General features: G+C 32.6%; 1 protein-coding gene across 1 annotated transcript; it reads right to left on the reverse strand.

Annotated features, from left to right (window-relative positions):
- Positions 1 to 4,728: 4,728 nt before the first annotated feature.
- LOC102586190 (glutamate--glyoxylate aminotransferase 2) lies at positions 4,729 to 13,102 on the reverse strand. The gene is made up of 14 exons (XM_006357552.2): positions 12,827 to 13,102; positions 10,683 to 10,883; positions 10,082 to 10,147; positions 9,876 to 9,993; positions 9,225 to 9,306; positions 9,048 to 9,135; positions 8,728 to 8,886; positions 8,120 to 8,293; positions 7,895 to 8,026; positions 6,633 to 6,698; positions 6,452 to 6,516; positions 5,658 to 5,749; positions 5,425 to 5,581; positions 4,729 to 5,014 (listed from the first exon to the last, which is right to left on the reverse strand). Exons 2-14 carry the CDS (start codon positions 10,797 to 10,799, stop codon positions 4,885 to 4,887), a joined length of 1,446 nt encoding a protein of 481 aa, XP_006357614.1. The 5' UTR covers positions 10,800 to 10,883; positions 12,827 to 13,102; the 3' UTR covers positions 4,729 to 4,884.
- Between the last annotated feature and the right edge of the window lie 1,384 nt (positions 13,103 to 14,486).

The following is a 14,486-nucleotide window of genomic DNA, read 5'->3' on the forward strand; positions in this document are numbered from 1 at the left end:
CATGATTTCCATCCATTGATTTTTTGGAAATTAATCCCATTTTTCTCATGAAATATATTATAAGAATCAAATTTTTTGGGTATGTATAAATAGAAGATGAAAAGGTTAAAAAAGAAGAAGATAAGAGTATTACTTTTTATATTGGAAAGGGAATATATTCTCTTCTCTAGCTAGTTGGAAAAAAATCTTGAAGAGAAAGGAATTAAGAAGAAGAAAAAGTAAGTACTCTTTGAGATTGAATTTTTTTGGACAATGGAAGCTTTATTTAAAAGAAGAAGGAGAAAGAGGATGAGAATATTAAATGAAGAGTGTGAGTTTAACTATATGTTTAAACAAGTTGTTGCTGTAATGTTACCATTACTTTTTATGTTACTTTTACATAACCTAAAGAAACAAACAAAAAAAAGAAATATATTCCCTCTTTTTAGTCGATCACAAAAGAACTATATATTTTCATACTCCTCCCTCTATTTCTATTTATATATCACCATTTTAGATTTCACGTTACTTAAAAAATTAAGTAAATTTATTATTGTATGTTCATTTAGTGTTCTCTCAAAATCAAGTTTCCAATAAATGAACATATATAGTTATTTTGATTAATTAAATTGACCAATAAATATAAATTAATCATTTAGTTTTCATATGTTGGTTACATTCATACTTTCAAGACTAATAACTCTCAAGGGTAAAATAGGAAGAATAGTGTTATTTATGTATTGATTTTGTGAAATAACAAGTATTAAGGAACATTTATTTTGAGTATAAATAGGAACAAACCAAGTATTTAGTACTCCGTATGTCCCACTTTATATGACTTACTTTAGTCAGTCCCAAAAAATGACACATTTCTATATTTAATAACAATTTAACTTTAAAATATTTATTTTATCCTTAATAAAATAATTTCTACCCACACAAATATTTATAACTTATTTTAGACCACAAATTTTAAAAATCTTTCTTTCTTTCGTAAACTATGTATTAAGTCATACTAATTCATATAAATTGAGACGGATATAACGTAATATATCATAGCTCTAGCTAGGAAGGGGGAAGGAAAAAAGCAGTCGAGGAAACCGTGACCTAAACAAAAGCAAGAATAAACTTAAAGGGGTTTAAAGGCAAAAGGAGTAATTGTGCCCGTGAGAATTAACTGAATATGGGCAGTGAGTGAGTGTCACAGTAATTAAAAAAAAAGAATAATATAAAGTTTTTTTTAATAAAAAAATTAAGATTTACTCCCTCCTCTGTCCCTATTTACTTGTCCACTTTTGAATTGACACACCTATTAAGAAAATAATTAATGACATGATGAGTTTACCATTTTACCCCTATTAATTATGAAGTGGATGAAAAGTTCTACATTTTTCAAAGAAATTAGTCATTTAATTGAGGGTATAATAGGTAAAAAAAAATTGTCCTTTCTTGATTTGTCAAAATAGACAAGTAATTAGGGACAACTATAAAAAGAAAAGTGGACAAGTAATTAAAGACAGAGGGAGTAATAATTTTTGGCTTTATTTAGATTCCTTAATTAGTGCCTATTTACTTTTACAAAGGACTTTTTCGATTATATTTGTGTTTGTATTTCGAATTTAATAATTGAGACGCACATAAATTATTCAAATACCATCAAAATATATTTTATAATTATATTTTATTTTTTTAATAGCTCTTTTGCTTTCGCTCGCTTTTCTCCTCTCTCACCACTATCTCCCTCTCCACGACTCCACTCTATTTCTCTCTTTCTGTATATCTATATTTTTGACCCTCTCTTTTTTGTATTTTTATATTTTTATTTTTCTCTCTTTTTGTTGCATTTTTAATATTAAAGTAAATAAATATAAGTGATACAAGAGCGAATAAATACAAATGGTACAAGAAGAGCATGAAGAATGCAAGTGAAACTAGAGCAAATGGATATAGCTTCATATATATTTTATTTTATTTTTGTATCTTTGTGTATACCCAAATGTCTTCGTTGATATAACCTAAATTTGCACATGAATACAAGTGAATTTCGAGCAAATAAATATAAATAAAGTTAGAGGGAATGAGTATTAATGGTACATTAACAAAAGCATACCAGTAAAATTAGAGCAACAAAATACAGTCCCACTTTATTTTATTTTTTTGTATCTTTCTATATATACATTTGGGCTATATTCATCAATACAGTTTGTATTCATCGATATTACTTTTATTTGTTGATACAACCTATATTAAAGGTGAATCAAAATTTAGAATTTATGGATTTTGAATTTTAAAATGCATGACTATTTTAAGTATTAATAACTGGATTTTAAACTTTATATTTATATTTAATAAATTTCTTAATTCAAATATACTATTTGAGAAAAAACTACTAGGTTAGATTGAATCCATACCTAGTCATATATATAATCTAAATGCACGTATGAATACAAGTATACAACGAATATAATTGTCTGACACCTCAAAAACAAAATTGTCAGACATCTCAAACAATTATTATGAATATTAAATACTCAAATTATAATTATAAATTACTAATAAGTCTCAAATTGTTATTTTTGAAAATCTCTCAAACTTTAAATTTTGGATTGATCTCTTTTTAGAAAAATTGGAATTGAATTTGGACTGCTTAAACTTAATTTGACTTTTAAGAAGAATTGTAACTAGTGTTCAAAAATATTGCGAAGAAATTAGGTCAAACATATTTATATTAAATTTACAATGAGATTCCATAAAAAGACTTGAATTATTTAGGTTAATCTTTTGTTGGATTTAACAAAAACATCTCATGACATATATGATTTCAATTTCATCTTATATTCATTATCTTGGTAGAAGTCATCTCAATTAAATTAAAAAATAATCTTCATCAACAATGTTTTTTTTTTCTCAACAAAAGGTCTGGAAAGGTACACGTGGAAGTTTGAGAACTTTACGTAGCTGCAATATTAAAAATTGCATTACATATTTTGAACATAATTCTAATATTTTAATAATAACCATATCTTTGTAAAATAAATTTGCTCAACCAATTAATCCTTAAGAATGTTAGAAACGAATGCGTTAGATGTTTAAAAAATAAGAAAAAAGAATGCGTTAGATTAATTTCTTTTTCTTATGTCTTTCTTTTGTAATTTCTTTTTATGTTAAGTTCTTTTCTTTTTTTAGTGTCTTTGTTTCTTGTTACCTTTTTATACGAACACTTGTTTTCGACGTAGCTATTTAATTTGTGTTGTTTTAATTTCATTGATGTTTTAGCTTATAACACTTACTTTTTCTTGTGGTTTCAACTATTACACTCACAATGAAATATAGAAGTCAGGTGTGATGGCCAGCTCAGTCAGAGCGGAAGCGGTCAGGCAAGGTTATCGGCAGACAATGTAGTGCAAGCGACGGATAACGCTTGCCATAAATTAAAGAAGCTCAGCCTACGGCTACATGTATGCCCATTAAAAGCTATACCTGGAGTCGAGCTAACTGCATAGTCAGAGGAGAACTTTCCTAAAAAGCCTAATAAAAGTTAACCGCATTGAAAATAACGAATCATACTCTAAAAGGAGGTTCCCTCCCAATAGATGTTAGGAGGGAGCAAGGCGAACCAAACTTATTTAAATGCATTAAAACGTGAGGTAATATCAAAATTAACATTATAACACTTACTTTACGTTTTCTAATGACTTTCCCTTACGTTTAGCCTTATAACACATTTTTAAATTGATGCTTGAAAAGTTAGTGTGTGTCTCAATCATCAATTTATCAAATCAACAATAACTTTGACAACCCTATATATTTAGCATTTTTTTAATTTTTCATGTACGTTTCTACTTCAGTCATGTATTAACCAGAGTGCATATAAAAATTAACTAAAATTTCAGTTATGTATGTGTCCATATAAAAACAAAAGTAAAAGGAGCGAAGAGGCATGTACCTATTTCTGACGTGATCTAATACTGAATGTTCATACAAAATAAAATATAATGTGGATATTAGTTAAATAGGGTGTCCCGTGAAATTTTTACAAGTTTATTACCATTTATATTGAGAGTTCAATTGACCATGATTTCAAATAACCAAGTTGATTTGAAGTTGAATTTATTTGGCCATGTAATTTGGATCTCAAAAATTGTACTTTTCTCATAAACATAAAAATTTAATAATTTGTGAAAACTATCAAAATTTTATCAATTATTACAATTTTATGAAAATGAGGAAACCATAATTTATAACAAGATATTTGAATATCCTAGTCACCACATTAACAAATCACACATATCCATATTCTTTTTATAAATAAATATTTGTGATTACACGTTACAAACTACCAAATATGTAATTTTTACAAAGGTTCAATTTTAATTTTTTTTAACAATAGTAGCAACTAGCTATTCTTCAATAATTCTCACCTATGGTATGAACAATCTTTCCACATCGAGCTTTACTTTCTTTTTTTTTACAAAATTTAAAATCATGAATAATTTTTACAAACTATAAATTTATAGGTCAAGTCTTAAATTAAAATTATAAACTTGAAATTGAATTCCTTGCTTTTAAATAGGATTTGAATCGAAGTTAAATTTATATTCAAATCATAAACAAACACTAATTTCAAAGCAAAACATCAAATTTAAGCTTCAAATTACATGGTTGAACACCTACATATAATATGGTCTGATTTACTAACTTAAAATAAAATTAAATGCAGAAGGGAAAAAAGGAAATCTATAGACCACATAGTAAATCTAGCAAGTCATATATATATAAACACATGAATGAAGACTAAAAAGAGGGGGGAAGAGATGTAGTGTACAATAATTTGTTTGTAAATAGAGTTGCAGTAGTTGTAAGGTAAAAACATATACAATAAATACTCCAACCATCTTTTTTCTATTACATCCTGGAATAACCTTTGTGGTCTTCATATTTCTCCATGAATTCATCATTGAACTTTTTGAAACTTTCCATAATTGCTGGCATGTCTTCTTCAGCTGGCAAGATGGTTGTCCTTAGATGGAACACCCTACATTGTTCACAACCTTACAATCAATCCCACAATAACCTATTTTAACGCGTTGCAAAGTACCCGAGGGAAGAGGGAGACAGAAATGAACGCGTTACAATGTACTAACACTACAGGTGTTTCAATTGACCACTTTGCAATAATACTGATATTAATCTAACTTCAGATAGGTGAGAGTAAAAAAAATCGACCATTTCTCATTGGGATCCCTTTGTGCACACTTATCTTAAGGACATGGTTTTGCCCATGAAGTGATTATCCTTCACTTCGCGTTGCTTTATCACTCTAAGTGACAAAGTTAAAGCATTGAAGTGACGGCTTTTAATAACAATGGAAATGCATATAAGGGCATTTTGGCATTGAAAAGGTTTGGGAATGGAGGTAGAAATATGATAGAATAAAAAACTCACCCTTCCTTTTGACCGAAACCTGAACCAGGGACAGTGGAGATGCCAGTTGCTTCCAACAGCCTCAGACAATAGAAAACATCAGCAGCTTTCCCAAGCTTGTTTGCAGTCTCTATTGCTCTAGGAGGCAATCGTATTTGCGGGAAGGAATACATTGCACCTGAAAACATTTCATCACAAAGTTAATGGGAGCTCATGTGGCTTTTCACTGAATAAAAAGCTCACTGGTGACTTGCCTTCTGTGAAATTGCAAACAACATTTCTGCAGCTGTTGAAACCATCAGTCATCATGTGTGCCCTCCTCCTTAATGACTCGAGGATACCCTTACTGCAATCAGAATAAAATTAATATTCATCATTAAAGAACCAGAGAGTGTGCGGGCGTTTTATAACAGAAAATTATAAAAAAGAGAGAAAAAGAAACTACGAGATTTATAAGTGAATTCAAATCCTTGATCACGGTAGACAGATATTGACATAAATCCAGAAAAGTTCCGAAAAGAGAAGAAAAAAGGATAAGACGGTGAATTAGGATTTAGGATATGTGTGGAGATGTCCTGTTCTGGGAGTTATGTTGGAGAAAAGTGCATTCTTTTGATAAAGTTTAAACGACCGCAAACATTCTAATGGTTCCACTTATTTAAATATCTCATACTAATAGGTGACAAAGTAATAGATGTATTTATAGCTTTAAGCTTTCTCTCTTCTTCTTTGTTTTAATTATGGAGAAATTTCCAAGGGCCTGTAGCAGCACAAGGTATGAAACTCGACAGATAATGAGCCCACCCTTATACCCTTCTCTACTTAAATACCAGGCTTTTATCTACTGCACGTTCGAACCTGTGATGTACTTTAAGCTTTCTTAGAACTCACTAGTTCAAATATCGAAGATACTCAGTGACCACATATTTTCAAAGTCCATATCCAAAACCCCATCGAAAAGAAAAAATTTCTTTCTTTTTGTCGCACCAATTTCTCACTTCTTAAAAAGAGTTGCAAGAATATCATGGGCTAGTGTCAGCAGTCATACCTCTCTCTGACATATTGGTCATATGAGATATCTCCAGGTTTAGGGGGGTTCACCATGAGCCCCATCTGTAAGTACGAAAGAACAGGACATTACTAACTTGGTGGAATGGTATTGAAAAATGATGTTCCTAATTTGAAGCACATAATATTATCTCGGAAAAGACAAGTAAAAAGTGACTTACAAATATCTGTCCAGGTACATTTGGACTGAGTGAAATTGAAGCAACCTTGTATATTTCTTCAACGGCCTGGAACATCAAATGCGAAAAGGAAAGGTTTTGTCTTAGGTACATAAGAGTTCAATACCAGAAAAACTATGTTAGGTGCATAAAGGCAAAAACCAAGAAAATCTTACATTGTGAGACTATAATATGACTCTAAATTTCAATGTATCATAACATACACCATTGTGAATAGTTTTTGATAAAAAAAAATGGACCTTGAACCTAACTCAACCGCAAAAGCTAGTTCAATAAGTGAGGATTGCCCAAGACCACATAAGGAGTCCAATCTCCCATCCTCAACCGATGTGGAACTCAACAGCCTCCCCCCTTCCCCCGCACGCCGAGGACTGGACATTGAGAGCGTGGACAATATAAGATGGGGGATCAACATGGTGTAAACAATGAAATGGGAAGAGTCTGCCTCTCATACCATGATAAAGAATGAACCTTGGGCCTAACTCAATCGCAAAAGTTAGCTCGGGGGGTGAGGATTGCCCAAGACCAACTAAGGAGTCCAATCTCCCTTCAAATAACCGATGAGGGTCTCAACAGTTTCTTTAAAAAATATAAACGACACGATTGTGAATAGTACGAAATGGTCCACTCATAAGATCCAACCTAGATCTCTTTCAAATTATTCTAATCAATTGACGAACCACATCTCAATCATAAACTATTATGACTACTTGAATCATCTCTATCAACTCTGCCCTATTCGGGCCATTTTGGTTACAGTACTAGTAATTTCTATTTTAAGGCATTGGCCATTGGGGTTATCTAGAGCTAGGGAAATTATCAAACTTAACAGTGGCATACAAGTCTTTAACAAGAGTTGAAGAGCTCGTGCCAAACACTGAACCTAACATAAGTGAAACAACAACAACTAAAGTCTTGATTCCAACTAGTTGGTATCTCATATATGGATCATCTGTTCCCTTTCTGTTCTTTTTTTAGCCAATGTTCTTAGCTCATCCACATAGGAGAATGGGTCTTTTAAGACTTCCCCAAAATGTGAAATGAGTCATTTATAAGCACTACAAAGAAAAGACTACTATAGCACCACTCCAGTAAAACGTGTCTTGAAATCACTTTCACTACTGGAGCTTTTCTAATTCAAACCATGACATACAATGTGGCACCGAGGATAAGCACTTTACAATAAGCAAGAAATACCAAGTATATTCCTATCCCTACAGTTTTAATGGAAGCTAAATACAAACCTTTGGAGGAATGTTGGTCATCTCAAAGTATCCTCCACGCTGTCCACATTCACCCCAATATCCTTTGGAGACAGTGTGAAATGAGACAAGCTGAACCTCCTTGCTTAATGGTAGTCCCATATCCAATAAAACCTTCATATTTCGTGAATAAAATAAATGAGTATGTAGGATCTAAAAATACTGGTTGGCTAATAAATTCTTCAGGCAGAAACTTTGCACATGTACCTTTCTTGCACTTATGAAGGGGCGCTCATCTTGGTAAATGTTTTGCTGATAAACTTCATCTCCAAGTAAAACTAAATTTTCTTGGTGGCAGAATTGAATAATTTGCTTAAGATTTGCCACACTAAGACATTGTCCAGTGGGATTTCCAGGGTTTATAATCACCATAGCTCGTACCTAGGCAGAAACAAAGAAATATATATGTACAGATTAATGTTTGACATGCCTAATAAATGCAGAGGACAAGATACTTTAGGACATAAAAAGCAAAAGAGTAATCAGCTATTATTTGCAGCCATATCTAAATGTGTCACATTAAGGAACCAGTCTCATTGAATAGCTTTTTAAGTTTTGCCAACTTCTGAAAATATTTGTAGTATTCAGCCCCACATGTGCTCTCTCTTTTATATTTCATTCTTTTTCTTCTCTTGGAGTTACTAGAGGGTCGGGGAGGGGGTTGTGACTGAGGTTACAGACAAAGAAGGCTTAACGTCCAACAAGCCTAATGTCGCTAATAATACTGACTTTAGTGAATTGTACTCAGAATTCACATAAACATGAGACCATATTTTTCTGAATGTAAATGGAAAGCAGAAGTTCAGCATACTCACAGTTATTCCCTTGTATCGTGCCTGTGCAACTGATTGGCGAAGGTCATTGATATCAAGACCCCAGTTTGCAGTCTCTTCAAGGTAGTAAGGAACAAGAGAACCCCCCAATAATTGTATTGAAGCTGAGTATAGTGGATACTGGGGAACAGGGACCAATATCTAGCAACAAATATGCACTCATTAAGAGTGATAATGCATGTAAACGATAAAAATCTGGAGGTGCTAAAAGGAGTTGTCTAAGTTAAAAACAAGATATATGAAAGGAGACAGAGAAAATATGACAAGGAAAATCTTGCTATTCATATCAAACTATCAGTTACCCCATCACTTGGGCCGCGAATGATACTGTTCAAGATCTGCATCACTCCTTTGCTGGCACCATCTGTGAGAAATATGAGTTCTGGATCACTGTCAAACAAAATAACTAGGTATCAGTTTAATAATCAATTTTTGAGAACATCAAACCAAACCAGGTAAAAAGGAACGAGCAATCCAACCTTGGATATCCATCACGTCTCTCAATGAATTCTGCAACTTCTTTCCTTACACCGGGAATGCCTCGGGAGTCACTATAAGCACCTAATTACCAGCAAATGTAGAATACATCATTCACTCTCTAAGAATCACTGTCTCAAAACTGGGCCAAAGTAATATGTGTTGCTCGCAATTGAGTGTCATAACAAGAACACAGACTAGTAGTTAGTAATGGATAGAAAGTCAAGTTTCTTAGTCTAATTTAGCTTTTGTCCACTGAGAAAGGATTAAATGCATAAGCTCAATTTCAACAGTTCACAAGTTAACCTGCACCAACTATCACCTCCCACCCCCTTTGATGGATTAATAAGTAAGTAGTCCTTTAGGATATAAGAAACTACAGAGACTAAAAACTAGATCGTGATTTCACGAACATAATATAATGAAGAAACTATAAGCAGGAAATAAGAGTAAATGGTGAAGCAAAAATATAACATATCATTAAAACATAAAAAGTGAAAATAAAGAAAGGAATAACTTCTGACATATAAGCAAAAACGATTTCTTGTTTGTGTATTTGTTCAGCCAAGGGCATAAAAGAAAGCCAGGAGAAAGAGAGACATGGCACAAGGACGTGCATATGTAACAATTAAAGGTTATATGTAAAAGGATACCTAGACCACCAGAAGTCATCCCAAGAAACTGTTTAGCCCTTGCAATTGCATCAGCAGGGAATATGAGTCCCACATTCGGATCATCCAGTAAAAATGGAGCTTGACAGAGAGCAATGACCTGAAATATAGAGTCCAGCATTTTTACGTGTACGAAGTAACCAAACCTCAAGCATCTTAAAAACAGGCATTCCGCAACAGTAACAAACCTGGCGTGGAAATGTCAGTGGCTTCTGCCCAAGGGCATGGGGGTTACCAACATTCGTGAAGATGATCTGCAGAATAAGTGGAACAATGAGATACTATATGACCACTCCGAATGAATTAAATGGTCCTCATTCAAACGATTCCTCAAAACATTAGGATTTACAAAAAAAAGTCTCCTGGTCATAGGACTCTTGAATAGATTAATCACTATTATTGTGTAAGTTGTTTAACTGTAGCATCACATCAAAAGAGCATGTCGTATCTCAGGATTATTTAGATGAGGAATTTATAAATTTGTATGCATTTCATGGGATTCAAACAGGTTTTGGCAAAAATCTACGCTCGATACGGATGACTGATTCAATGCTTCAAATCTTCCAAGCTGCCGAAAGTTAGCCTATAAATTCATGATGATAAAGGTTTGATAGACAACAATTCCTCATGCATGTTGGATTATCGAACTATGAGTGACTCAAAGAGGGTAAATGGACAATAATACCTATTTTAAAAGTATATAGTCCCTTTCAGTACATGATAAGCAATAAAATGTCACCAGGTAGAATCTTCTATAGGAAAAAACAAGAACAAATTGACAACTTATACCTTTTTGCCTTCCTTCTGAAGCTCAGAAGCTCGAAGGTACAGCTCACCTCTGACAGCATATTGGCACTTCTTGACATTTTCGTTCAGATTCTCATAGTCCAATGCCTTAGAAGACATTATAAGGAATTAAAATTTTCCTCTTAGTTCAAATTCCAAGCAAAGTGATGCACGTACTGGCAATGTAGCACCTCGGCTCAAAACCTACAATTATATGAAGAAACTATAAGCAGTAAAAGGAACAAGGACTGCAAAGCAACAAAACATAGTGGCGCCAAAAAACCAAAGAGAAATGTATTGGTCAAATATGGATACGACATGTAGACAACTCGAAAACAGCACAAGTCTAGTCAGCTCCACATCATCAAAGTTCGCTCCAGCAAGAGGTTAGAAATTACCCCGGAAGTCTGCTCCAAATCTATAACAAGCTTACCCTGAACTCGTCATGCCGGAGTAAGATGGTCTTATCCCACAATCAAACATCGGGTCAGTCGACAAATGTATGGATAGGATAAGCATCCAGACTTGCCAACTCTGGAATATATGGGATCCTCTACGGCGGTTACAAATCAACAGTGGCGAATTTATAGCTAAATATGGGGCACGTGAACCCATGGTCTCGTTGTAAAACTAGGTAATTAATGTATATATTTTTCTAAAATTAGTACAATATTATTTGTTGGCACCCATGCTACAAGAAGGCTAAATAGTGCACTTTATTGCATGTTGAGTTATTTGCCTAGAGGATGATCAGTTCCCACTTAATACATTTGTTTCTTTCTTTTTTTAAGAGGTATAACCATGTTTTAGAAATCCTATATTCGCCTCCACAAATCAGTATGTGTTACGTACGGGGTGTGCATATAACGATCATAATGAGGAGCAAAATATTAGGAATTAGCTATTCTAGTGTTGTACTATAACTATACTCCTTATCCCCACTTGTATCTCATCTTATTTTTACAACTACTATTGCTTAAATCTCAAGTTGTAACAAGCTATTGTGTTCTTACTCAGATACGTTGTTCATTAGCTAAATCACGAGTTCCCAATAAAAATTCTCTTTCTCTCTTGCTATTTTATTATTTACACACTTCTCACTGTTTGTCTAATATCGTTTTAGTCTACGTTGCTCGGACTCTCCAAAATTGTTGCCACACCCAAGTGGGATCCTCCAAAAATGCACTACTTTTGGAGGATCCAACACACACCCATCAACATTTTTGAAGAGTCCAAGCAACATAGGTTTTAGTCAAATTCATATTATCTGGAGGTTAACTTGTCAATAAATATAATTATTAAATCTTTTTATCAATGATTGTAGCGTTTGAACCAGCTTTCGCGCATCTTGACTAATTCTACGGGATACTTGTCACCTCCCACCAACAATAGGTACCACCAAGTAACTCTATCCACCAAGGCTAGAACATATGTGAAATCACCTAGTTTTTTTGTTATTGGTCTCGGATTTGAACCTGAGACCTCATGGTTCTCCCACTCACTAAATTTAATTGTTAATCTTGAATCCAGATTTTAGGTTAAACAAGAAAATATAACAAGATTAAGAATACAATTTGCTACTGTTCTGACCAAAACACTCAGCCCATTGATTATTATACCAACAACATCCTAATATAAAAAATCCCAAATGCAATCAAACATATCATATACAGGAAAAGTGGCAATCCAATTACATATAATGTGATTTGGTCAATCTTTCGGTAGGGCCATTCATGATTTCAACAACAGCAGATATCAAAAAAGAAAACTGCAATAATATAAACTTGTAACCATAAAATCAACAGTGCAAGTGACCACACACTCCCCAAATCAAAATCTACATTGACTAAGTTATTAATCCTAACAAAGACAAATTTAACAAAATTCGCACCCAAGGTGTGACCTAGTAATCAATAAAAATTGGACCAAAAGCATCTTGTGGGCACATATTCACCACTACACGAAATCAAAGAAAGATGACAAAAAACGCCTCCATTACACATACACATAGCAGATGAAAGAGAAAATCTATATTTTATCGATCCAATTAAAACACACAAACAATATGCAGAATCACAAAAATTTCAGACACCCATACATCAAAAAATCAAAAAAAAAAAAGGGGGGGATGGGATGGAATGACTTACAGTTAGGAGGCAAGTGCTGTGAACACACAAGTCAGTTTGGTGAGTGAGAAGTGCAATTTAATTTTTATTGGGTTGTAAGGGAAAAGGGGATAATTATAGTATATTATTATTTGTATATGTGGCCAAGTGTGAAGACATAAATTCCAAGATGAAACCACAGCCACTGAACAGTTGGTAAAGATTGGATTAATGTGCAAAATTTGATTGAATCACAAATTTGGAGATAAAGCAAATAGTGGTGCTCCTTCAAACTATAGAGTTGTGGTTTTGCTTCTTCATATAGATAGATATATATTTGTCCAATCTCCACTCACAACATCACTTTTTTCAACTAAACTAAAAAAAAGGCCAAAAACTTCATAATCATAATAGGAAATATTACTGTACTATTTGAAATGGAATTTTAGGGTACGTGTATTAAAGACAAAAGGGGAAAAAATTAATTGTCTGTTTAGATTGACTTATTTGAGGTGTTTTTAAGTCAAAATATTTTAAATATAGTTTTGAAGTGTTTGAGTAATGTTCAAAAATACTTATAAACACTTATTTTAAAGCCAAAATAACAAAAATAAAATCAAAAACTATAAATTAAAAATTCTAACTTATAATTTTTTTATAAGTTATAAGCCAAAAGTCAATTCAAATTGGCCTTTAGAATGTGGACACCAACTACGGTGATTGGCACTGTTTTACAAGTGCTTGTATTTGATTGAGCTTCCACTTTGTTGGGTTTTATTAGGCCCAACATGTAAAATCTTCTCTTTTTTTTATAGTTATACCCAACTCATAAATCATGAGTTAAGTATTTAACGGAAATAATTTTCTACTTCATAAAAATAAGAGTAAGATTTACACTATTATTTTCATATCTTATTTGTAAAATTATACTTAATATGTTGGTGTAGTAAAAAATAATTTTTTGGAATGGGGCCTCAACTTTCCCAATGTTCAAGCACTATTAGGACGTTCGAATGCAATTATCTTACAAGCCCATGTCAATATTGACTTAATTTTACAAGTTTCTTTTTCTTTTTCTTTTTTCCACTCGAAGTTGTAACTTATGTATATTGATGATAGTTAAAAAAAATAATATTTTAAATTTTACATTTATATTCAAAATATTTATTAATGAGGTGGACTAAGCAATCTAAAGTGAATATTCATTGAGACAAACTACTCAAATTTCATCTTTTAAAAAAAAATCTCTTGCCCAACAGTATACTTTGTATTTATTGGGCCAAATTTGTAAAATAATAAATAATTAAAAAAAAGTTGGATGGAACTCCATCATTTTAGACAAATGAAACTGTTATTAGCCATAACAATAGACTACCAATTCTGTATTTCCTTCAATTTCTTTTTTTAGATACAAAAATATTATTTCAACCGAAGAATATTCAAGTAGGAGGAGAAGGTAAAGTGACATCAGCGTACCCGGACCATTTTTATTTTACTTTCCTTTTGTTATCTATCGTATTTTATTATTAAAGTGGATCTGTGAAGTCTTTCGAAAGCAACATCTCCTTTTTACCTTCACGAGCTAGTGGAAAACTACATCCCACTTATCAAATTTGATTGGATATGATGTTGTTGTATTCCTCTCTATATCTACCTTCACGAGGTATACAAAATAATATTTTTTTATATGGTCATAATTTGC

The sequence above is a fragment of the Solanum tuberosum genome, unplaced genomic scaffold (assembly GCF_000226075.1).
Source record: "Solanum tuberosum cultivar DM 1-3 516 R44 unplaced genomic scaffold, SolTub_3.0 scf00248, whole genome shotgun sequence".
NCBI lineage: Eukaryota > Viridiplantae > Streptophyta > Magnoliopsida > Solanales > Solanaceae > Solanum > Solanum tuberosum.